Genomic DNA, 23,946 nt, shown 5'->3' with positions numbered 1-23,946 from the left:
AGACTTCACTGATGTGTGTAGACTTCAACATGGACAGGCCTAGAACATCTGTAAGCACAGAATGTTTTACTGTATGTATTTGCATACATGCACACTCTTTGTAATCATTTTTCTGTAATTCTTTCATGCCTGTGTACACATACCATCTAGTTTACATTAAACAGGAGAAGAGAATTATTAAGCCTCCTCTGTGTAAGTCTGTCTCTCTCTTAGATGCAACTGGTTAGTACAGCAGAGACCAGACTGGCAAGGCATTAGTACGCTTAGTATATGACATCTATGGGTTTTCACTTTCATGCTGTGGACCATTGAAATAAAAATAATAGTGACAAGCAACTGTCTTTGTCTTAAAAATCGGTTGCAGTCACAAGATGTGCAAGCTTAAAGCTATGATTCCCCTCCTTATATGTTCTTTTAGGGACTTTCAAATACACATTTGCTCTCAATAATAAACAGGGAAGGAAAGAGGAGCAGCTGCTATACTTGCCTGATACCTTCTGCTACCAGACAAGGGTGTTCAGACAAATCATAAAGCCGTCTGTGATGTTTACCAGACATGTAGACCATTAGACCAAATGCTTCTTCTATTTCCAGAGCTTCCCTGGCTCCCTGTGTACCACAGCTTCATTGTAGATACATAATTCATTATGTGGAAAGCCACTGTTTTAATCTAATATTAAAGAGGCAGCAGCTCAGCAGGTGTCAAGCTCAGCAGCAAGGTAAGGAAGGCCACATGCTGGCTGGCTGGCTTCAGCTGGCTTTACAGTTTCTTGAAAAAACAATTTTGTCATCTCTGTTTGAATGTCATAAAACATACTGATAGTTGGCTTTCCTCAGCAGAACATATGGAATACACACATGTAATTGCACGCAGTATACCTGCCCATCCCTTTACCTGGTGCTTGATCCTCAGCTGAGAGAAAATGTAGCCTCTGAATATTCCTGGTTCTCCAAAGAGACTTTTCACAGAGTAACATTTCTTGCTGCAGCAAATAACTTTGGAGAACAGTTACAGAGTTTGGCCAGCCAATGTGAACATTCACGCTGCAAATATATTCTTGCACTGGAATGAATTTCCTGTGCAGACTTCAGAACCTGTGGGACGTGTTCCCATGACTCCTAGGTTCCTCTAGGTTGCCTTGTTAATAAACCAGAGCCACTTACAAGGCTTATGATCAAGCTTTGGTCATCAGCCTTTGCTTGAAGCAAAACAGAGACTTGTTAGTTTGTTGGCACTCCTGCTTTGATACATTTGCTCCACAAATCACTACAAACTCTAGATAGTAGCATAAATTTTTTTGAAAGGCCTTCTGGCAGTGTATTGTGGATCTTGGAGTCTGAGCTTTATTACTTGTGTGTACAATGTAGAGGTGAATGTGTTAACTGGCAGAATAGACTGCCTGTGAGCAGGCCTTTGGCATATTCTGTAAAGGCATTGGGATGGAACAGAGCAGAAGGGTACGTACATCTGTAATATCCTAGTATGCTTTAATGGGAGCGAGTGCTGCAGATTGGACTTCCTCTGGGAAGCTGAATCTTAGAGAAGGGCATCCTGTGTAATACTCCCTTTAATCTCAGTGGGGAAAGTCCACCAGCTGAAGACATTTCTTAGGATGAGTTGTTGCTTACATACCAGGCTTTTTTCATTTATTGTTTAAATCATATCCAAATCAAGTTTTCTTTTTTTTTTTTTTTTTTTTAAAAAAAAAAATGAAGTTAATCTGCTAATGATTAACCACTTTAAATGAACTTTTATGGGCTTTTTGATAATACTGTTAATGAGGAGGAATATGTCCATTGCCACTGGGTGGAGAGAAGTAGAATTGTTTTTTCTATAGCTTTATTCTGCTAGTAGCCCATTGACAATTGTCCTAAAGCACAAAGATTTGAGGCCCTGCTTTGTGCATCAGCATAACCTCAATTCCAATAGCCATCCATGAGCGTGTTCCAAGTTTGTAATGCTTAGCCTAAGTGACAAGTACTTATTGTCCTTTTTGCCAGTCAGCACTATTGTCATAAGTGAAAAGTAATGTGTGTTGCACAGTCCTGTTTAGAAGATGCATTGGTTAACCAGCACTTAGCCAGATATAGGAGACTGCTGTAAAACTGCCATTCTATGCAAACTGTAGGAAGACTTGGATCAGAATATCTCATGTAGCATTTAAATTCTGCTTTAAATCAGTAATGCTAGTTTTTTTCCCAAAAATTTGCTAATATTTTATGAAAGGCACACAGTATATATTCTTTTGCATTTTAATTCCTTTTCTGCACTAATGTAATAAATAGCTTTTTTTTTTTTTTGAAAACAAAATCTGAAAGTGTTCAGTCCTTAATGACAGTTCATGTATTTTCTGCTGCCAAAACCATGCTTGTAAAGCTTCAGTCACTTCGCTGAAGAAAATAATGTTTGTAATTGGTTGGCTTGATTTTCTGAAGAACTCTGTATTCATTCTACAAAGAAACAGAGTCTATACTGGCTTAGCTGAGAGCACTGCTCTCTGCAGCTGAAACTGTACCAGCTGATGGCTTCAGCTCTGCTCTGCTTCATGTAGAGTCCCAAGCACTGACTAAGATGGCAGATGATGGTCTTTAAAGAATTTCTCACTATTTTCAAGTTTCATTGTGGAGTTAGGTGCAGAGGAAAAGAAGAATTCGGCTTATGAGAAAGAAGCAAGGGGGAGAAGAAGATAGTTTTAGAGAGACTTATTTAAAAGGCACTAGAGGCACTTCATTCCTATCAGTGAGCATACCTGGAAAATATGAGCCCAACAGTCCCAGGGGAATATAGAAGTTGGATGTTATCTTTCCAGTGTGAAATTGTTTTAATAATAATAATAATAATAATAATAATTGGTTTTGCTATTCTAATGTTGTAGTAACTCACTGCTCATCAGAATTTAAAATTTCCCTCAACTGTTGTCCTTAGTGTTAAAGATTTGAAGAAATTTGAGAGCTAGAAGATTGCTTGCGGTTACTTGGTAATGTATAAAAATTATCCAGTCATCTTCATTCAGGTATTTCGAAACATGAAGGATCATCATCTTTGGTCAGGAAGGAATTTCCTCCTTAAAATAGTGTGTAAACATAACCACAGTTGGAAAACATAATTTGATACGTTCTTCAGAAGGGTACTTCTAGCACTTGCTGCCTTGGAGAACCATGCTGAGCCGTGTGGCTGTCTTTACATAGATGTACCACTATTTTCTGAGTCTTTCATTTTATACATCTGTCGTTTTGTTGTACCCTCAAATTCCTAGTTGTCTTCTGTGCATTCTGCAATGTGTCCTGCAGGGGCTGGCACAATCCTTCTGCTAGCAGACACCCAAGTGCGTGTCTTCTGCTGGCCTCAGAAAATGCCTGTCCCTTCAGTCCAGATCAAATGACAAAGACACACAGGGTCAGAGGTTCGCATAGCTTGGGCAGTTGCACGTTTCATCATTTTTAAGGGTTGAGTTCACTGCAGTTTTGTAGATCTCGGGTGTATTGAGGAAAGGCTGAAGAGTTAGTTTTTTGGACTGGGAGAAAGGAGGGTGAGGGAAAGCATCCTCCTGTTGGTACAAGGCTGTCTGTGGAACATGCTGGAGAAAAAAGCTGCACAACCTTTTCTATCTCCCCCTCATCGCCCTCACTTGAGACCTCAGACTTCATTTTTTTTTTTCAGGACTGGGTTGGTTTTTGGAGGGGAAGAAATTTATTATTTTTTTCCCCCTGTACAGAGGAGCAAAGGTTGCCTGTCATTTTAAGAAAGACATTCCATAAGATGAATGTCTTTGAAGAATGAATAAGCCTTCTAACAGCTGGTGGTGTCAGATAGGCTTTGAAGGAAGAGTTTTTAGCAAATGAAAGAAGCTGAACCACAAATATGCCTGGGCTCCCAACACGTTGTTTTCCTGTAGAAGCTTTCATTTTGGCAGAGTGTGACTGATGCCAAGGACCAGATACCTGTTGCTTGGCAGGCAAATAATGTTGGTATCAGAAGAAGCAATGCTGTACCCTGTATTTTTCTGCTTTGTCAGCAGGTATTGCTTCAATACACAGTGACCATGACACTGTGCACTGAGAGCTCCACCTAAGAAGCTGTTATTTCTACTATGATTCAGGTTTGAAAGTTAGTATACTTAGTCTGCACAGTGATTTCCTACCAGGAAACAGGATTTTAATCAAGCCACAAGGATTTAATTGATTTGATCAAACTATCAATTATTTTACAGCCTCACCCCTGAAGCATAATTGGAGATAATTAGAGTGTAGTTACTTTAGCAGTCCCACTCAGGATGCAACACACAAGTCACAGCAGAGGCAAAGTGGTTTCATGCAGCTCCCAGCAATTGGTGGTTCAGTAGTTTCTCTTTGTGTTGTCGCTGATAAATTCCTATGCAAAATGGTCCTTCTGGCTTCCTAAACTAAATGTGAACATCTTGGAGAGGTTTCTTCATTCTGTTACCTAGAAGAAGCTGACTCACAGTATATATCTCAAAGTAATAACAATGCTTAAACACAGCTGAGAGCATGTTTTCACAGGCCCCAGAAACCTTTGTGGTCAGGGAGCCAGCAGGATCTTAGTCAATGGTCCTTCTTTTTATGGAGCAAAGTAATTGTGGGCAGGACCTGGAGGGAGTGGTGCCTGAGCTGTGTTGGTGCAAGGAAGATGCTGTGTCCTTGAGAAAAATAATGTATTCAGCAGATGTCTGTTACACCTGGGCTCATCTCAGCCCTAATTGTTTGGCTGCTCCAGTGGAGATGGTCCTCCCATAGTTGTGCATTCAGCTTAACTAAGTTCAGACTGTATGTTGCAGCCACAGTGAGCAGCACATCCCAGGTCAAACAGTGGTATCCTCACAGAATTTCAGATTGTTGAAAACAAAGAGGTTATTCTAAGTGAATGATAGCATTAACCTGTTCCTCTACTTTAATTGGCAAGTCCAGGGCAATGCAGATGACGCCTACCAAGAAAGGAGTTTCCAGGCAGGAGTTAAAAACAAAACAAAGGTTGAGTTCACTTGATACCATTTTTATGTATAAAAGATGAAAGATTTAACCAAATCTGCATTTACTGCTTATATTTTTAGAAATCATATACTTGATTCTGACAACTGAAACCAAACGCTAGCCTCAAGTTTTTAAGGGTTTTCTATAGCTTATGTATCAGTACAGAAAATCTGTAGTGCCTCTATTCATGTTAAGTCTTGTCAGAATTTTTGCATAAGAAACCATAATTCTGAGCCTTAATCTCTTTACTGGTGCTTCTTTAAACCTGTTTAATGGTATCTGAAATTCACTGCAATATTGGTCTGAAGCCACAGAAATGAAGGGGGAGGACAGGTAACAAGGCCTCTGAGTTAGGTAATGAACAGCAGTGGCTTTAGGCTGTTAGACTGCCCATATTTTCTGGGACAAGGTCTAGGATCTGAGATCTGAAAATCACTTAGGGACTCAAGAAAATTCTTTGCTACAACTTCTGAAAATTTGATCATCTACTTTAACTAGCATTAAGCCTGAGGGATTTAAAAGTGTTTAAGGAAATTAGGATTCATATTTGACTGGAAAGTCAATGAGAGTTTAGTGCATACCTCTAAATTTTCTTCCTCCAAGGAAACTTAAAGCACGTCTCTTTATGAGCTACATCTACTCTGTACAGCAAAAGGTATTTAAGATTTTTTTCCTCATTGCTGCAACCAAAAGAAAGGCCCCTCAAACTGATTCCAAGCTATGGAAATAAAATACCCATTCACCAAAAATAATACATGTTTCTTTAGGAAAAAGTAAACCAAGACAGAATAAATTGGTTTTCATCCAAAGCATGTTTCTTTTATTTGTGTGTTGTGTAAGATTTTAAAAATGTGAATGGCAAGTTTACTCTCAAAATCAACTTCAAATTTGGGTATCCCATGTATTTGTGTATGTGCGTGTGTATATATGTATATAAGGGTCTGTATTTAGATAAAAACATAGAAAACACTGCAGGCAGATGTCATTGTTCACTGTACTGCTTAATTCTGCTATCATTCTCTTGTAGCTCCTTTTAAATTTTCCATGATTTTGGTCTTCTGCTTCTTGGCTCTTTCAGTTTTCTCTTGCAGCTTTTTCTCATGTAGCCTAAATAGAGCATTTCAAGGGCAGTTTTCTATTCCTTGAAAGCTTTTCCTTCTTTTGAAGGATCATTAGGAGGGGGAAGGGGGAAACACCAGAAAAAAGGTAGAATTAACACTGAGCATACTGAAATTTAAACTGCATACTTGAGAGGGCAAGTTAACTCTATGTTCAGATATGTTACATTATTTCATGCTCTTAGAAAATCTGGGGCCAATGCAGGAGAAGAGGAGTGCTCAAGACAGAGGGTTAGCCGGAATCAAAGGCAATGGCTGACAAAATGGAGTGAAGTTTCACGTGTCTAATCCAAGCACTCTTAATTACCTCTTGCTTACTTACTAATATTTCTTCCATCCCTTTTCATAATCCAAAGATCAAGGCTATTGGTTTTTCTTACTGTGCAAAGAAAGATTTTTTTTCCCCCAGTACGACTTCCCTTCACCTTGGCAACATTCATTTCCCTCCTTTTTCAGCTTCTTACATTATAAGGGGACCTCAGAACCCTGAATCTGCTCCTCACCTTTAGGACAATCATGAAGAGCAGGTCAGAGAAGATGACTCATTGCAATTGTTCTCTTCAGCTGTTGGCTGTTAGTTTTTGTCCATTTGTCAAGATCTTTGTTGCTGCTTGTCTGCAATCAAAGACTGCCCGTCACTACTTGTAGTATTGAGGGCAAGCATGTCCTTTGAGCCTTGCCTTTCCCAGACACCAGCACTTTCATAACTCAGCCTTGAAACTGCCTTTTACCTCCCCTTATGCTGCAGCAACATGTGCGTGGCCAACTCAGTTTCACCCTACTGGAAATGCCACTCTGCTATCCACACCAAAGCAGTGCAAACATGTAAATACACACACAAGCATTTATAGTTATGTAAATGTTCGGTGAAGTTGATATGATGACAATACATAAACACATCAGTAGGCAGAACTATGTAAAAAATGGGGGAAAGGCAAACCAGATGTGGTGGAGGAGGGAGGGAAATGATCTGAACAAAACAAGAAGCTGCCAACTTCAGCAGAATCTGAAAGCAGCTTTGCTTGAGAATGCAAATGTTCCTCTTTTTACGCACAGTGAGGCAGGACCACCTCCTTCGTGGAAGTCCAGTCCTACTCCTGCTGAATTTCTGTTTCTACACTGAGAAAGAGGATGTAAGGCTTAGCTTCACAAATAGTTCAAGGCTTCCAATGTTTTCTCGTTAGAAACAGCTGTATAGAGGGAGGGCTGTTCTGAGATCTCTGGGCAGGAGCACAGGCAGGACAGGTACATATGGCATAATGTTAGTCTTAAGCTTTGTGCTTTCCGGTGGATGCATACCAAACCACGGTGGCATCAAGGTGCTTGCACACTGTGTTGGCAGGCAGTTTTATTTTTCTCTGATGTGGAGCTGAAAGTAACTCTGGGAAGGGCTGGGATGCTGCCCCTGGCAGTCCTGAGCTAAGCAGAGCTGGTCTCTGAGGGCCAATCTTGTTTGAGTGAGGGCTTGATTAAAGATGAGTGAGAAAATCTGTTCAAAGGAATGGAAAGCCTTGGTCTGTGTTTAAAATCGTTAGCAGACTGTTCCTCGCATCGTGGTGCTGAGGGGGCAGGGCCCCGTTTCTTTTGTGCAGCAGCAGTGGTTTTGTGCTGCAGGGCTGGAGGCTCTCAGCTGCTCAGTCCAGGCGGCGGATCCCTGTGGGGCAGAAAAAGAGGTGCAGCGTCTGACAGTGAGCTTCTTGTCACTGGGGTGGGCAACGTTAAAATTCCATATCCAAACATTTCTAGGCAGAAGAATTTAAAATTGATTTCCATTTCCTAAAGATAAGTGTGCTTGAATCCATTCAGTGTTTGAATTGTTCAGTTGTGTTGTGTAGTTTCAGTTCAAATCTGAAACTACTCTTCTGTGTCTGAGCTCGGAAATGAAAGCATTTGTGAATTTCCGACAGTGTTCTGGATTTCTATAGAAGATGTAGCGGAAAGGAAGTTTTTTGTTTTGCTTTTAAGATCTAAATATTTGAGTCTAGCTGTTTCTCTTTCTTGAAATTACTGAAACTCAAAAGCAGTCAAGTTCTACAACATAGACAAGCACCTGAACTTTGCACTTTAGGGAGCTCTAATTCTGCTCGTTGCCTCAGTGGTGTAGTAGTGAAAGGAGCCAGCAATGTGCAGAAAGGAATAAGATTAGAAAGTCATAAAAGAGTTATTTATAGGTGGGTCTGCTTGCTCTGTCAATGCTTATTCATCTTATGCTAACATATGAGGCTTTCTCTGAGAAGCAGTTCTGAAGTTCTGGTTTGTACACCAGTGTCCCTGCATAGAGTTGTATTTATCTGCTTGTACTCTTGTGACTAGTCACTACTGACTTTCCCACAAACAGCTTATAGGATCATGACCTTGCTGCAAGTTAGAATTCAGTGGGAGAAAGCTAACTGCAGAGGAGCTGGATGTGTAGTTTTTGGCAGTCTCGAGCCTAGGTTCCACAGCATGCACAGGAATCGTTTTGTTTCCCATCCTGTTCTTACTTTTTACAGTCTCTAATAGAAATACAAATATTTTTCCCTAAATGCTTGCCTGAAAAATGTCCAAAAAAATTTAGAAGGCATCTGTCAGGTTTGATGTAATGTTTTAGGGGCCAAAGAGCTGGAGTCAGGTCCCTGTGGTACAGTGATTCGGGGGAAAATGCTGAGATGCCACTTCTGCAGAAGTTCAGTCAGATGTAGTCTTCATCTTCCTCTGCTTGTTATGCTTCATATGGCAACCTTTGCATGCACTAGTTGAACTAGCAACTAGTTCAACAGTTTGCAGTCTGTAATTCATTCTGAACTAAGTCTCTCTTCTTGTACTTTGTGGTTTAGCTGGGCAAGACTTCACTTTAAATTTAAGAATGGGATCTGCTTTATCTTGACCAGACTCAGTTGTTTGCCGGCAGTATGGCCCATTCAGCACATGCACTTATAAATACGTGGATGCTCTAATGGACTACAGCAGAGCTAAACAGCCCATTTTTCAAGGCCAAGATATATCCAAATCAACTGGCAGCTACGAATGCCTTGACTATAAGGTTCACAGTTGCTGGTAATAAAAATACGGCTTTAAAGCTAAGAAGGAAACTAAGGGGATAGCTGGAAGTCAGCCAGAATATTGTGTGTCTGACTGAGGTGAAAGTGGCTAGTGTAGTGTTACTTAGGGAGTGAAATAAAGCAAAGAGGTGTCTGTTATGGGGTGAGTGGAGTCCTTTGAGATCTGGTGCTTAGTTGCCCATCTCATTTCACTGCAACACTGAGATCACCGAGATTGTGTCTCTCAGCCAGGCCTATTGGAAACTGGGGTAAAAAGAAGTTCTGGAGGAGTGAAGAGAGACCCTGCAGAAGAGTTTCCCATGACTTTTGGCTCTGTAGGTAGAGAAAAAAGAGTTGGAGTAAATGAAGAAATGAGTTTCTGGAGCGTTTGGGCCTGGCAGTGCAGAGACATTGTAACCTGTCAGGGCCTGGAAGAGGGCCAAAGGAAAAGCACAGGTCCAGGTTGTATACTGCTTTTAAATCTGGGGTGGATACTGCAGCCAGAACATAGCTTGGTGTTCAGTTCCTCTTGCAGCTGTTCTGCTTTGCATATCTTAATGTGCAGTTTTTGGGTGCCACGGTTTAAGAAAGACAAAGGGCTGTTAGGAAGTGGACAAAGGAGGTACGCAGAGAGAGTCTAGAGGGCAGGGTGTGTGGGGAGTGTAGCTGAGGTCCTTGGGTTTGCTCAGCACAGAGCAAGGAGCTGAGGGCAGCCCCCATGGCGGCTGCAGCTCCTCACAGGGAGCGGAGGGCAGCGCTGAGCTCTGCTGTCAGTGGCAGAGGGAACGGCATGGAGCTGTGTCAGGGGAGGGCAGCTGGGGGTTAGGGAACGGTTCTGCACCAGAGATGGTGAGCATGGAACAGGCTGCACAGCGCAGTGGGCACAGCCCCAAGTGTTGGAGTTTGAGGAGTACTTGGACACTGCTCTCAGATGTAGAGTTTGGAATTGAAATGGTCCTGTGTGGAGCCGGGGGTTGGACTCCGTGGTCCTTATGGGTCCATTCCAACTCAGGATATTCTGTGATTCTGTGAATATGAATTATTCATTAAATTCAAAATGGGAGACTGTCTGGGAGGGTGCTGTAAGGAAGGAATCCTAATTTGGATATATGTGAGGAAAACAGATCCTGCCTTTGTTTCCTAAGCTGCATGCCTAGTTCCAGGTGGCCTGTCATCTCTGTTCTTTACTGAAAGATTGCCTCAGTTTCCTTTGTTCATTGAATTGCCACAAAATCCTTCCCAACACATTTCACGCTACTCTTTTCGCTTTGCAAATCAACACATAGTCGGTGGGTGATGATAGGCCAGGAGTCACCTAATAGTGAAAAAAAGCAATTCCATGGCTTGCAGGCAGCCTCCAGCTTGCTCCTTCCCCCAGATTAGTGAGAATTTATGAGCCACATATATAAGTTAGTTGTGCAGAAACCACCGTGTACTGCTCTTACCTCTGGATCCCATGGACAGGCAGCTTTGGCTGCTCAGTGCAGACTGGCGACTCCAGCTTGCTGCAAGGTATTGGAAGCTGCATAAGCCGGAGATGGCAACGGTACAGCAGTTGTGATGCCTTTGGCTTTGCCACAGAGACAGTTTCCATAGTGATGGTTAAGCTCCAGGCCACTGGTGATGCAGCTGCTACATTGGACAAGATCAGCATCTTCTTTATATGTAGGCTGCTCTAATGAAGCTGTATGGCCCCATTTGGTTGTATCCAGCTCTGGGATGTAAAATGAGAAATGAAGGGAAGGTTTAAACTGGCTGAAGTACTCAGAAAAAAAATATATAAAATAAATGTATAAGTGTTTTAAATATTAGAGCATCCTCAAATGACTGTTGTAAGAAACAGCTTGACTGCAGCTAGTATTCTGGTCAGTACTTTCTGTGATATCGCATGCAATGTTAATAGCTCCTAAGGTTCTTCAAACTGGAGAATTAGATTTGTGTTCCCAAGTCCTACTTCCTTTTCTAAAACATTGTGGCTGGATTGGATCCAAAACCAGAATGTGTCTCTTTCTATATCAAGACCATACATTTTTAGGGACTTGAGGAAAGCAGATGGTCTTGCAACTTCAGTATCTCAAACACTGAATTGTCCTAGGATTCTCTTGACCCCTCCTTCTGGATATCTCAGCACCTCAGCATAGATATATGAAATTAATTTTGAGCTCCTTCTGCAGGGTCCTACAGCCTATGGTCTCCCTTTGTTTACTGCTGGGGCAGAAGGCACAATATCTCCAAGTTCTTGACTGGAAATGCACATTTTTTACTTCAGCTTTGAATTCTTATCAACCTGCTTTTTGAGTGCTGCAGCATATGAGTAGGAACTTTGTGTTAAACAGCTCAATTAAAATAATAATTTGATAATTTTGACCCAGAATTTTAGTAGTTTTAAACATTAATTGTTCTCTTGTGAGCTAGAAGCTAAAATAAGTTTATGTTTTATCTTTCAGGTGGTGCAGGAGACCGGGAAAAGATGCCTGTCAATCATGAAGCTTTCCTGCTCATGGCTAATTCCCAGAATGAAATGGAAGATTGGGTGAAAGCCATCCGACGGGTTATATGGGCTCCTTTTGGTGGAGGTATTGCAAATAGCTCACATGCACATAAATTAAAACATTTGCCTCAAGGTAAAACATATTCTTGTGATACTAGGATATGTGTAACACTGTAAAATCACTGAGATGCCTAGATAATCTCTTGATTGTCTAAAGTGTTTTACAGCACGGAGATTGGGCTAGGCTTTTTTGCCAGGGGATGGAAGGGAATGGAAGCGGAGGTCACATCCACACTGTATTACTTACAGTCAGAAATGGTGGTAATAACAAAAACATTTCTATTGTCAATGTCCAGTTTCTTAAAGCTGATAACTACTCTGTGGATCTCCCTTATTCTTGTAGTTGTAAAAGAGTATGTCCAGTTATCTCTGGCTTCCACTTCAAGGGCAGATGCCCGTCTTTAACCTCCTCGAAGGCAGAGGCTGCAAAACTCTTTATTTGGTCTGGGCCTGGTTGAGAAGACTGAGCTTCCACTGGCTTGACTGTGGGAGAAAAAGAAATGGGTCAAGTTGAGAGAGCACCTGTAAAGTGTACCATAGTAGACAGTCCCTGTATTTAAAATGAACAAAAATGTTGATACTGTACTACAGTCTTCAAATTCTCATGTTGTAAGATTAGGTGGACGTTTTAACAGTGTGGTACAGAACAAGTGTTCACGGATGTTTTCTGCTGGGTTCACTGTTAGTGGTAGCAACACTTTGAAGTGGCTAGTGATGGGCATCTACGCAGATAGTGATATCACGTGTAAATAGTGATATCAGCCTCTTTTAAGAGGTTAAAGATAAAGGATGAAGATATTTAAGGATGAAAAGAGCTAGATAAGAGTTAAATAATACAATTAGCTTTTCAGAAATTAAATTACTAATTCCCGAATCCAGGGTAAAAAAGTGATCACTGCAATTGAATTTGGCTGAACTAAGGTTGCTAAGAAGATCCAGCTGGCTTAAGCTGCCCTGTAGAAGTGAAGCATAGTTGGAAAGAACTGAAATTGTGTATAGAGTTTTTATCTCTGGATCAAAGCTAATCAAGAACATGGCTGATCAGACTGGCCTTAGCTCTCTGCCTTGCTACTCAAATTCAGCAGGCCTAAATCTAGCTTTGTTATGTCTGTTATACTCTGCAGTCAATGCTACGTGAGCAGATTCTTATCCTATGGTTTCAGCACTCCTCTGAACTGACTGTGTACTACCTGCAGTGGGCTTCTCCCACCTTGCAACTACGTTGCCACCACATTTGGTTTTGCTGATACCAGTGGTTATGCTGTGCAAGGGGGAATGACTTGGGAGAAAAAAAAAAAGTGGGAGTGAATTAGCTTTAAGGTGGATTGTCTTCTTCGCCCAGCTGTGCAGGCAGGAATAGCAGCAGTTCTATCACAGTGAGGGTGGTGGGGTGGAGAAGGGCATGCTTGTTCATTCTGGCTACAGCCCACGCTTCAGTTGGCTTAAACAAACCGTGGAACTGCATCCTCAGTCTCTCCTCACAACATGTTTATAAGAATGCCAGTAACTGGGAGATAGTTAAAACATCCAAATCATTGTTTCTAAATGATCAAGACTATCCCTCCTTCGTCAGAATCAGAGCAAGGTGAAATCCCAGCCTACCTCAATTGTGGGAGGACTCTAAACATAGCTGTCTCTGTTTTAATTGAATAATTTGAAATCTGCTTTGCTACCGCTGCTAATTTGAGAGCCAAGTCTTATCTATCGACACTTTTTAATATATGACGCTAAAGGAATGGGAGTTAGGAATTATAATGCAGGCTTCATTATTAGTATGTAAATATCCAGCTCTGGAGAAGGCTGATATGATGTAGGAATGAATTATGCCAAGATAAAATGAGAAGCTTAGCCCCACTTTAATCTTTGCTGATGTATTGAAGAAACGTATAAATCAAAAAGTTGAAGGTATCTTCTTATGTGTTGGGCTGGACACATCAACTATGTTTAAAGGTGAACAGCAAAGATTTAGAAACAAAACAAAACAGAAAACACTCCAAAGCTGCCGAGGATCCAAAATCATTAATAGAAGACATGTTCAGGCCTAAAATCCATACGGAATGCATTTGAAATGTGGTCTTAAAATAAAATCCTACAATTCCCAACTCTTTTAAAGAAGGGTTGTCCTATTTATGAAGAAAATAATTTGGAACCATTTCCGTAAGTTTTAGGCTTCTGAATTCTTGAGTCCAGGCCATCTCATTCAGAGTTGAGATTTAGAGTAAGCTGCATGTTTGAGTTTATGTCTTCAGGAATAATGTTTTTACAGAGGCTTGATACAAGTAAATTTTGGAGCACATTCTGACAAAGTGTTTAAAATTGTTTCCTCTGATCCTTCTTACCTCCAAAAGGAACAAATTTTGCTCTGTGTTTACAACACTGAAAGTTTATCTAGAAAAGTCCCTCTGAGCCTTACAGTCATGTTGTTCTCTGGTTGCTTTTTTAATATGGAAGCCTTGTATTTGTGACATAGTGCTAGAAGTATAGCCAGTCCACAGGCTTGGGTGAGAGTGAGCCTGCCAGCATCCTCTGAAATGGGACGTATGGAAAATACTGGGAGTAGCGAGGTGAAGAGGTGATCTTTCCTCACTCTAAATCAGCATTAGGGTTGTACCTCCACTCTGAAGAAGAAATATGGCTACTCTAAGGAGGTCCCTTGCCATCTATTCACCTCTTTTCACGTCTTCTTCATTTTTGTCTTGTGTAAGATTTAAAACATAATGTGTCTCAAGCTGAATTTGGGCCTGGTGGTACAAAAGCAGAGTTTTTCAGTGTTCTGAGCTGAAAGCCCTGAAGTGCATGTAGCAGTCTTACAGCCCAGCACATGACCAGCATTGCACGGGGACAGAATTATTTTGTGTTAACCATGTGCTGTGTTTGTATGTTTCCCTCTGTTTACTTGCTGTTTCTTGCCATGAGCAGTTTCCTTGCTCCTCTGCCAGAAATGCATGTTCCAGCCCCTTTCTTTCTCGATTACTTTATCCTAATTCCTCCTTCTTGTTATCCTAAGCTTTCATCAGTTCCTTGTGATGGAAGGGGAGTGAAACAGTTGGAGGGAATGTGCTTCCCTTAGGCAAACGAGGAGGGCTTTACCTGTGAAAGCATAATCATTCTGAAGGAACTCCATGGCCTTTTTTTCATATGAGAAGAAACATTTCTGAGGGATGGTAACTTTTTAACCAATGGACAGCAGAAGTGTCCGCTGGGAAAGCTGCTCTGCTATCATTAATTCCAATTTCTCTATATAGACAAAGCTTGACATGTGGATTCTTTCTTTTGCCAGCAGAACAGTGCAGAGGAAGATTGTGCTGGCAGTCAGAACCTTATGCAGACCATTTTTTATATTTGAGGAGAGCTGAGAACCAGAGGAGGATTTTCCAAGGTTTAATTTAATACCGATCTCAGTGTCATTATTAGTTGTGTAAGGATAGTCCTACGTAGGCCTAATGAGGTATCCTATTTTTACATAAGTAAATGTCTTTGTGATAAAATCTGTGTGAAAGAAAAGTTACTGTTTTGAAGGATCTGATGTTGTTATTAGATGCACATCCACAAGGATACCAGATTCTTTAGGAACTTTGGTATTATGCTAAGTCTTGTGAGTTTGGGGTTTAATTTTTCTACCTGTTAGATGGGGATTTTCCAATAACACCATCATGACCACAGAATTGTATTTGTGGATTTAAGATGCTAAGATATCACAGAAGAGCAAAGAGGTGACTTCTGCTCTTCTATCTGCCCAGTATGAAGACTGAGAACAAGTTTCTGCTCCATGTCTGGTTAGAGGGCTCCCCTAGAGTGGCAGATTAGAGGATTCCTGCCTGAGCCTCAAAGAGCCCTCTCATTTGGTTGCAGGGTGGGCTTCTCTTGCTTAGGCTCCCACAGGTGTGTGGGGAGTGGCACTGGGTGTTTGTTGTGCCTATGTGCTGTTATCTCTGCATGGAGACAGCTGGCGCCAGGTTCAGCTTATCAGTGTTTGCTCTTCAGTGTTGTCTCATAGTAGGAGGTGGGCCCAACCAAGGGGGGAGAGAGAGAAAAATGATAGGGGTTATGAGTTCAGTTATCTGCCTAGGACTAGGAGATGCATGAATAATCTGAGGTGATTCTGGCTAGCTTTACCCCAGGCAGATGTATTACAGGAAGTTACACTTGTGGATATAGATGTTCAGATGCAGAGCTGAAGTTGGGAGCAGGTGTCTTGCTGTCTGTCTGAGCTGCTCGCAACAGAAAAAAATTTAAGGTTCTAAGATCTTTCTCTGAGATCTGATTAAGTTACTTTTTTTTTTCTTTTTTTTTTTTTTTTCTTTCTTCTGATCATCAGGTGTATCTGGGGTTTTATTGGTTCTTTATGCCCAGTGTATTCCATCACCACAACACAACCTTGAGGTAGAACAAGGCTGTTGTCCTCCTTTTTTGTCAAGAAGGAATTTGAAGTACTGAGCAATCAAATAAGTTGCCTGAGGTAACACTGAGTATCTGTAAAAGAGCCACTCTGGAGGCATCACTCAACAAGGTAGATAGTAGAGTCACAACCCCCTGGGACTCAGGGGAGCACTTGATTTAACTGTTCAGATGTTCTTGAAAGAGTCCTATGGGATAGAATCCTGGAGAAAACAGGGGTCTAGGAGAGCTGTTTTCAAGGATTTTCTCCTCCAAGCTCAAGAACAGTCCACACTGATGTGCAGGAAATCAAGCAAAGGTGGAAGGAGGCCTACGTGGATTAAAAAGAAGCTCTTGACAATGCTCAATCTTAAAAAGGAAGTACAGGAAGAGTGGGAAAAGGGGCAGGTGAACTAAGGAAAATATAGAAAAGCTGTCTAAGCATGCAGGAATGGACTTAAGGAAGATAAAGTCTACGTGGATTTGAATCTGATGAGGGATGTGATTGTCAACAAGAAAGGCTTCTTCAGTTACATCAGCAGTAGAATGAAGACCAGGGAAAATGTAGGCCCACTACTGAAAGAGATGGGAGATTTGGTGACAAAGGATGAAAAAGGTGCTAAGGTATTCAATGTCTTCTTCACCTCATGTTTTACTGCTGAGGTTTGCCTTCAGCAGTCCCCAGTCCCTGAGGCCAGTGGGACAGTCTTGAACAAGGAATTTCTCTCCTCAGTAGCAAGTAATCAGGTTAGGGAATTCTTAAAGCAAATGGGTGTATACAAGTCACTGGGACCTAATGAGGTGCATCCACAAGTGCTCTGGGAGCTGGCTCATCTTACAAAGGATATGCAGTTGTTGGAGGTTGCACTCCTGTCTTCAGTAAGGGCAAGGAGGAACTGGGAACTACAGGCTGGTCACCCTTACTTCTGTTGCTGGGAAGATAATGGAGCAAATAAACCTAGAAACTGTTTCCAAACATTTTAAGATCAAAAAAGTGAGTGAGAATAGCCAGGATGGATTTATGAAGGGGAAGTTGTGCTTGACCAACCTGGTTACATTCTGTGATGAAACGTCTGGCTGGGTGGATACGGGAAAAGCAGCGTATATTGTTTATCTCGACTTCAGCGAGGATTTTAACACTTGTCTTCTGTAACATCCTCATTTAAGGATAATACAGTAGATACATGGACAGTGAAGTGTACTGGAAGCTGGCTGAACTGCAGTGTATGAAGGAATGTGATCAGCAGCCCCAAGTCCAGCCTGCAGGCAAGTAAGTTGTTAGAGGTGCACCCCACGGTCTGTTGCTGGGACCAGTACTGTTTAACATCTTCAATAATGACCTAGATGATGGGACAGAGTGCACCCTCAGCAACCTTACGTATTGTTTCTGGGAGGAAGAATTTATGCATCAGATGGTTTTGCCATCATTCAGAGGTACCTCAAGAGGATGGAGAAAGAAGTGAACAGAAACATTGTGAAGTTCAACAGTCCTGCACCTAGGGAGGAATAACTGCAGGCACCAGCACATTCTGTTTGACTGGCTGGAAAGCAACTTTTCAGAAAAGCACCTGGGATGGTGATGGATGACAAGTTGAACATGAGCCAGCAATGCACCCTTGTGGCAGTGAATGCCAGCAGGATCTTGTTCTGCATTAGGAATTGTGTTGCCAGCAGGCTGAGAGAGGCAATCCTTCCCTGCAAATCACGGTGGAAATTTTAATACAAGTTCTGCTCAGGAAGAATCTCGTACTCCAGTGGTTGCATAACTGATAAGATGTAAAATATGTCCAAATTTAAGACCTTCTCTTTCTCTCTCTCTCTCAAAAAACAAACAAAAAAACAACTGAAAAACCAAAACCTTTGAAAAGAATATTGGAGAAGATTCCTCTTACAAAGAAGATTACCTCTGACAAGAGTATGGAGGATTTGAAGAGAGCACAGTCAGAAAGTTTAAAACAAGCAAAAAAGTTTTTCATTCAGTGCAGAATTAATTACAAAACTCATTGTCACAAGGCACAGAAACAAAAGTAAAAAATGGGTTATAGAATTATACAACTCCATAGAAGGTAAGTCTGCCTGAGCTATCAAACTGATATCAAAAAGGTCTGAATGTAGTCGTTAACTTCATATATATCTTGTATAGCTAAGAATCAAAAAGTATCAGTTTTACTTTTGATAAAATATGGTGGTTCTTGTGCCTTCTTTCTCTTCAATAGCAGACTGTTGTCCTCCTTGGCTAACAAGTGCCATGGAGAGCTCGAAGTGGCTGTGCAGTTGTTGTGGTGGCTGCTGTCTGTAGCATCTAGTCTGACCAGTACCTCCTGCTATGCTGCCAGTTGCTCAGTGAGGTTGCTCCTGTGTAAGCTTTAGGTTTGCGCTTCATGTCTGAAAGCTGACAGGCTTAAAAAACCAGTGATTCTCACTGTGCATCCTCCAGTGTATGATTAATGGGACAAACATGTTCCTGTGGTGTTTCTCAGCTTGAAGGCAAGTATTTTAATTTCTCTGTGTTATTCCTTTGATGAATGTTATGGGAATCTTTGATTACTGAAGGGGAAGGGTACTCTGCTCCTTAAAAGTTTCAATTTTAACCATTTAAGAGCTGAGAACAAAGAATGCACCCTCTGTTTCTTTTCCCATTTCCTTGCCAGTTGCTCCTCTTTTCTTCTCCAACATCAGGTAATCATCCTTACAATTTCCCCTTGCTAACTTCTGAGTTGCAGCTCAAGGAAGTGAATATTAAGCCCTTGACCTCTGCCAGAACTGTTCCTGAAAAGTTGGCAGATTTACTGTAATGTTTTGTCTATTTTATGAATTGGAACTAAACGCTATCTCCTCCCCAAGTATAGATGATTGAGTTCAGATGTGACTAGAGCTTAGACCATGACCTTATACTTGAGTGGTAAAGGTGTACGTTATGTTTGATATTAACTGAGAATTTTAGTTGGATAGTGGAAGCTAAAGGTAAACGTGTGGAAATTAATAGTTTTTGTCATTGGTTGAGTTGGAAGAAGCAACAATATGATGCCATTTACCTCCCAGTAGGTTTTACAATTGTAGGTTACAGGCTAACAAAGGTATTCGTGGGGAAGTTTTATTTGAATAACCTGCCCATGCATTTAGTGTTGATCCTGTCTGCTTCTCAGTGACCAATTGGTCTTAGGAAATCAGTCTCTCAGGTTTGGAATAGGGAAAGACTTGAGGGCACAACTTGCTAATTTTTCTAAATGGATAAAAGGGTCTGTTATTACAAATTTCAGAGGTGAGTCTAGATCACTGGCCCTGCCATGTTCCAGAATGGTCAGAAGTCTGGGCGATTCATTTCATTCTTCACCAGAGACCAGTGAAAGGTTGCAGCCTCCATGATTCTTGTATTTGGCCCCACAGCTGGAGTTCTAGTCCTTTTCTGGTGGCAGTAATTAAACTGTCACAAGTATTTTGTACTTACCAGCATTCAGAATTTCTGTAAAACTTCTGTAGAGTGGGAAGATCAACATGCAGCAGCACATTTGGAAGGGAAGTTCTACCAGTCAGATGCATTCTACAGACAGCTTCATGCAGGTCTATGGAAGCAATCTGTTAAATGTAGGCAGGTGCATGCAGGAGTCGGTAAATAAAAAGCTCTGTAAATGATGTTCTTAGGCTGTGGGAGATAGAAATTTCTTGGGGCACATTTTCGGAGATCACTGCTTGCTAAAAGGCACGTTTTGTTGCCCTTGATGTTTTGTTCTCCAAGTCCTTCTTGCGTTTGTTTAGAGAGAGATAGACCAATAAACAAGAGGGGTTTGGCTGTGGATTGAGAATGTTGTGGTTGAGTGATGTTTAGGTCTGTTTATCATCTTTTCTCTGTGAGCAAACAGTTACAATCTCAGTTTAGAGCATAAACTGGGCAGAGTCCACTGCAGGGGTAATTTACAGCGCTGCTCAGTGAGTTCCTTTCCTGACATATTTTAAAGGAATGGGAGAACACCATGCACAGGTTATGCCGAGTTTGTTGTGAGATGAGGATGAGCACTGCTGTTTGCTCACCTTTCAACCCAGGGTTGTTGACTGGCTTATCAGTCAGTAAGCAGAAGCCTATTTATTCTTTAGAGATTCCATTTTATCAGTCAAGGTTGAGACCCCAGCCCAGAGCAGGGGAGTCATTTTGTTCATGGACAGACCTTCTCAAAGAGTTCGGACGGGGAAAAAACTAGAACAAAAATTTAATGTACAAGGGATGTACTATTGGAGGCTTTTCTGCTGGCTTCAGTCTTCTGACTGATCACCTGTAAGTGATTCACTGCCAGCTTTCAGGGTGTACAGGGAGGTGCTCAGTGCCCATCTTTGCTTGAGCTAAGGAATGAATTTGTATAAGGCTCTACTAACCTGATAATTAAGGAACTTCAGCTCTAACTTGGATAATTCATCCTTTTTGTATAAATGGGCAAAATAATTTCCTACATCTGAATTCCCTCAGATTCACTTGAGTGTATCTGTATACTAGCTAACACTATGTGTAAGCTAATGTTTAAAAATAAGCCATGCCCTATAGGCACTTGCTAGAGCTGTACAAGCCGGCAAGTTTGTTCACAATCAGAAATGGGGAGGAATTTTTTCTGAGTTCATGCAGGTTCACCGTTGCTGTCTGTTGCAACCATATTCAAGACTGAATTTGAGCCGAGTTAGATGCCAACCCTGAGATATGCCTGGATTTTCAGAGGTTGTCTGAGCTGTAGTGAACTTCCCAGCCAGTCTGATGGCTTGTAGTGACATGCAGAGCCAGGATCATAGAATAGCCAGTGATTCACTATCCTTACTGTAAAAAAACATTTTCCTTATATCCAGTCTAAATCTCCCTTCCATTTGAAACCATTTCCCCTTGTCCTATCATGACAGGCCCTGCTAAAGAGTCTGTCCCCTTCTTTCTTACAGCCTCCTTTTAGATATTTCTGAAAAGCTGATCTCAGGTCTCCCTGGAGTCTTCTCTTCTCCAGTCTGAACAGCCCCAGCTCTCTCAGCCTGTCCTCTTAAGAGTGGTGTTCCAACCCTTGGGTCATTTCTGTGGCCCTTCTCTGGATGCACTCCAACAGGTCTGTTTCTGTCCTTTGCTGAGGACTCCACATCTGGATGCAGTACTTCAGGTGAGGCTCACCAGCACAGAGCAGAGGAGCAGGATCACCTCCCTAGCCCTGCTGTCCACACTTCTTTTGGTGCAGCTCAGCATTTGGTTGGCTTTCTGGGCTGTGGGGACACAATTGCTGGTTTATCTCCGGTTTGCCATCTACCAGTTTTCCCAGGTCCTTTTCTGGACTATCCTTTTCAGCCCCCTCTATGAGATCCTCAGGTGGCACTTACAGTTTTGATGGCAAGTTGATAATTGCTGTTGTTGCAGTGTTGGGTATAATTCTGCAGCTCCAGCAATCCAGTGAGTATGTGAGAATTTTGGGTTTCATTTTTAGGAAGCATAACAAAGAACGCAGATCCAAATGCAACATTAAAGTTCAAAACATGGAAAACAAAGTATAAATACATATATATTTATCTGTGTATATGTTATATATATACACACATTTTTTATTCTGGTCTCATTGTATTTTGTAGTTTAAGTCATGATTTTTGACAGAAGGCTTTGAAAGGGATTGAGAATTTCTTCATATAATGCAAGAAGATGATAATTGTGGAATGGACACAGCACAGTCAACTTCTTCTCACAGGACATCTCTAGCTGCAGTGACTATCCACAGGGAACAATAATGAAGCAGCTGCTGTTTCTTGCTTCAGTTATGATGCTTACATGAGCAAGCATGTATGCATCTTGCCTTTTTCTCTCACCAGGGCAGTATTTGCCCTTTCTTTGGAGAACAGTTTACATTGTTTTTGCCATCTCTCACACAACTTAGGGTACTCCTACAAGACATGCTAATGTCTAACCGTGCTTTGAGTCATACTGGCTGCAGAGAACCTGTGAATTTCATATGTTGACTGTACTTTGGTTACAGTGGTATCCATGTTAAACTTACTTTCTATTTCATTGGATGTCTCCTTGTTCTTGTAATTTGAGAGGTGGAAAACTGAAATGGAGAAGGGAACGGAAAAATGAAGGTCTGCATTTGCTCTCATTCCAAATGTTGAGTTCCCGGCTCTGTAATGTTATTAGCAGATGTGACATGTTTTGAGGCATCATTCCAGGGAATATTGCCAGAAATCCTGATGGTGTCTCAGCCATTTGAAAGATTTTCCATAACCTGCAGCCTCAGTGTTCTCCACAAGGGAAGAGAGAGCAATAAAAGGGTGAAGAGTACCCAATATCTCATTTCTACCTTTTGTTCAAGGATTTCCATCACTTACCAAATGTCCTTTACTGGACTTTAAGAATTGTCTGGTGCTTTGTCTGGGGCTCTAGTATCTGTCTTTGAAATGCATTTCTATTTAAGGTAAACCTTGAATTGAAGGATTGCCATACTATTATGCTATTCAAGAACTGGAGCTTTTGATCCTGGTGTTGCCTTTACATAAAGTGAGAGCTTTTGATCAAATCAGAGGATGTAGAGACAGAGTCTGATATCAAGTTTCCTGAGCTGTGGGACGGTACTGTCTCAGTGACTGAAATCTCAGCATTCAACCACTGGGTCACTGCCTTCTCTAACATGTATTTAAGCTGAGCCACAGTGTAGTTAAGCACGTGGTGAGCCAGGAAGTTAAAATGAGTTGTGATCTCTAGAGTGGCCACAGATGTGATATTTTAATTATTGAAGCAGATGAGCATCTGCAAACAAGGATTTTAATTTTTTAATGTTTTTTATGCCAGAGGGAGATGCGTAAATTTCTCCAGACGATTGGTGCAAAGGTTCTGAGGAATGACTGCTGCCTATCTGCAGTCATCCGTGTGCATTTTGTAGAGGGGATGAAGGGCTGACCTCAGTGTAATTGTATGGATCACGGTGCAGCAGGTATTGCTCTTGACTACTGGCCACTTACCCTGAGTGCAGGAGCTGAGCGTGTAAATGTTTCCCTGCAGGTAAGTCCTGGGTGCTGGCTGACATGTAGTTTTTAGTTTCTTCCCTTCTGGTTATCCTATCCAGCCATGCTATATGTTGTCAACAGGCAGATTCTCTATAAAGGGCTAAAGCAGGGGCTGTGCGCACACAAAAACAAACAAACAAAAAAGCACCCCACAAAAAACTGCACCAGGTCAAAGTCTGTGGCTTGTCCTATGGTATGTCAAACTTTCCAGCGAGTTCAAGAGCTAGGGGATATTGCCAGAGTGTGCTGAAGTGGGGATAAGTGCTAAACATTAGGTTTGTCCTTCTGGTACTTTGGGAGCAGCTCAAAAGCCAGAGCAGGGCACTCCGTAGCACAGCTAACGCCGCCTGTATCAGGAAGGGATCCAGAGCGTGGCATGCAGACAGCGACTGTTGCTCAGCTTTTTTCAGCTATCTAGAATAGATCTGACAAGCAATTAGACCATGAATATATTACAGAGCCGATGGGGGATGCCTTTGTTAAAACTTGTGACCCATACTTAGCTGCTGTTTACATTGGCGGCAGCTTCGAGGGTGGGCAAGACCCTACCTGCCTGTCTTTCTGCTCGCTCCTTCCCCTTGCCGAGCGAGCTGGGGAGCTCTGCATCTCATTGGATATTTCAAATGCTTTCTGCACAAGTCATAATTAATGCTGAGTTGTGGAGCTAAGACCAGATGTGCTGCTGCGATTATCTCCCAGGGCAGATCGGCTGCTCTCCACTCTGGAGCGCTGGGTGAATGGAAAGCTGCCAGTGCTGGGGCTCAGAATGTGTCTGATGCCTGAAGTCAGGACTTTCTTTCTCTGCCGCTCCTGCTGTCTGACACTGCCTGGTTTCTGCTTGAAGCTCAGCGCCTGTCATGTAGCAGAGTGCTGCACAAGAACAAGA

At 41.8% G+C, this 23,946-nt stretch overlaps 1 protein-coding gene across 1 annotated transcript in view; it reads left to right on the top strand.

Annotated features, from left to right (window-relative positions):
• ARHGAP22 (Rho GTPase activating protein 22) overlaps positions 1–23,946 on the top strand; it is a gene marked incomplete at both ends in the record, with an annotated part of 134,986 nt that overhangs the window by 86,150 nt on the left and 24,890 nt on the right. Inside the window, one exon of the mRNA XM_079536370.1 lies at positions 11,575–11,703. Within this exon, the coding sequence (XP_079392496.1) occupies positions 11,575–11,703 (129 nt within the window). The remainder of the gene's footprint in view (positions 1–11,574; positions 11,704–23,946) is intronic.

This window comes from Tetrao urogallus (genome assembly GCF_951394365.1).
Source record: "Tetrao urogallus genome assembly, chromosome: 5".
NCBI classification, from domain to species: Eukaryota; Metazoa; Chordata; class Aves; order Galliformes; family Phasianidae; genus Tetrao; species Tetrao urogallus.
Note: the sequence above shows the minus strand (reverse complement) of the source record. Positions and strands in the feature narration are given on the sequence as shown.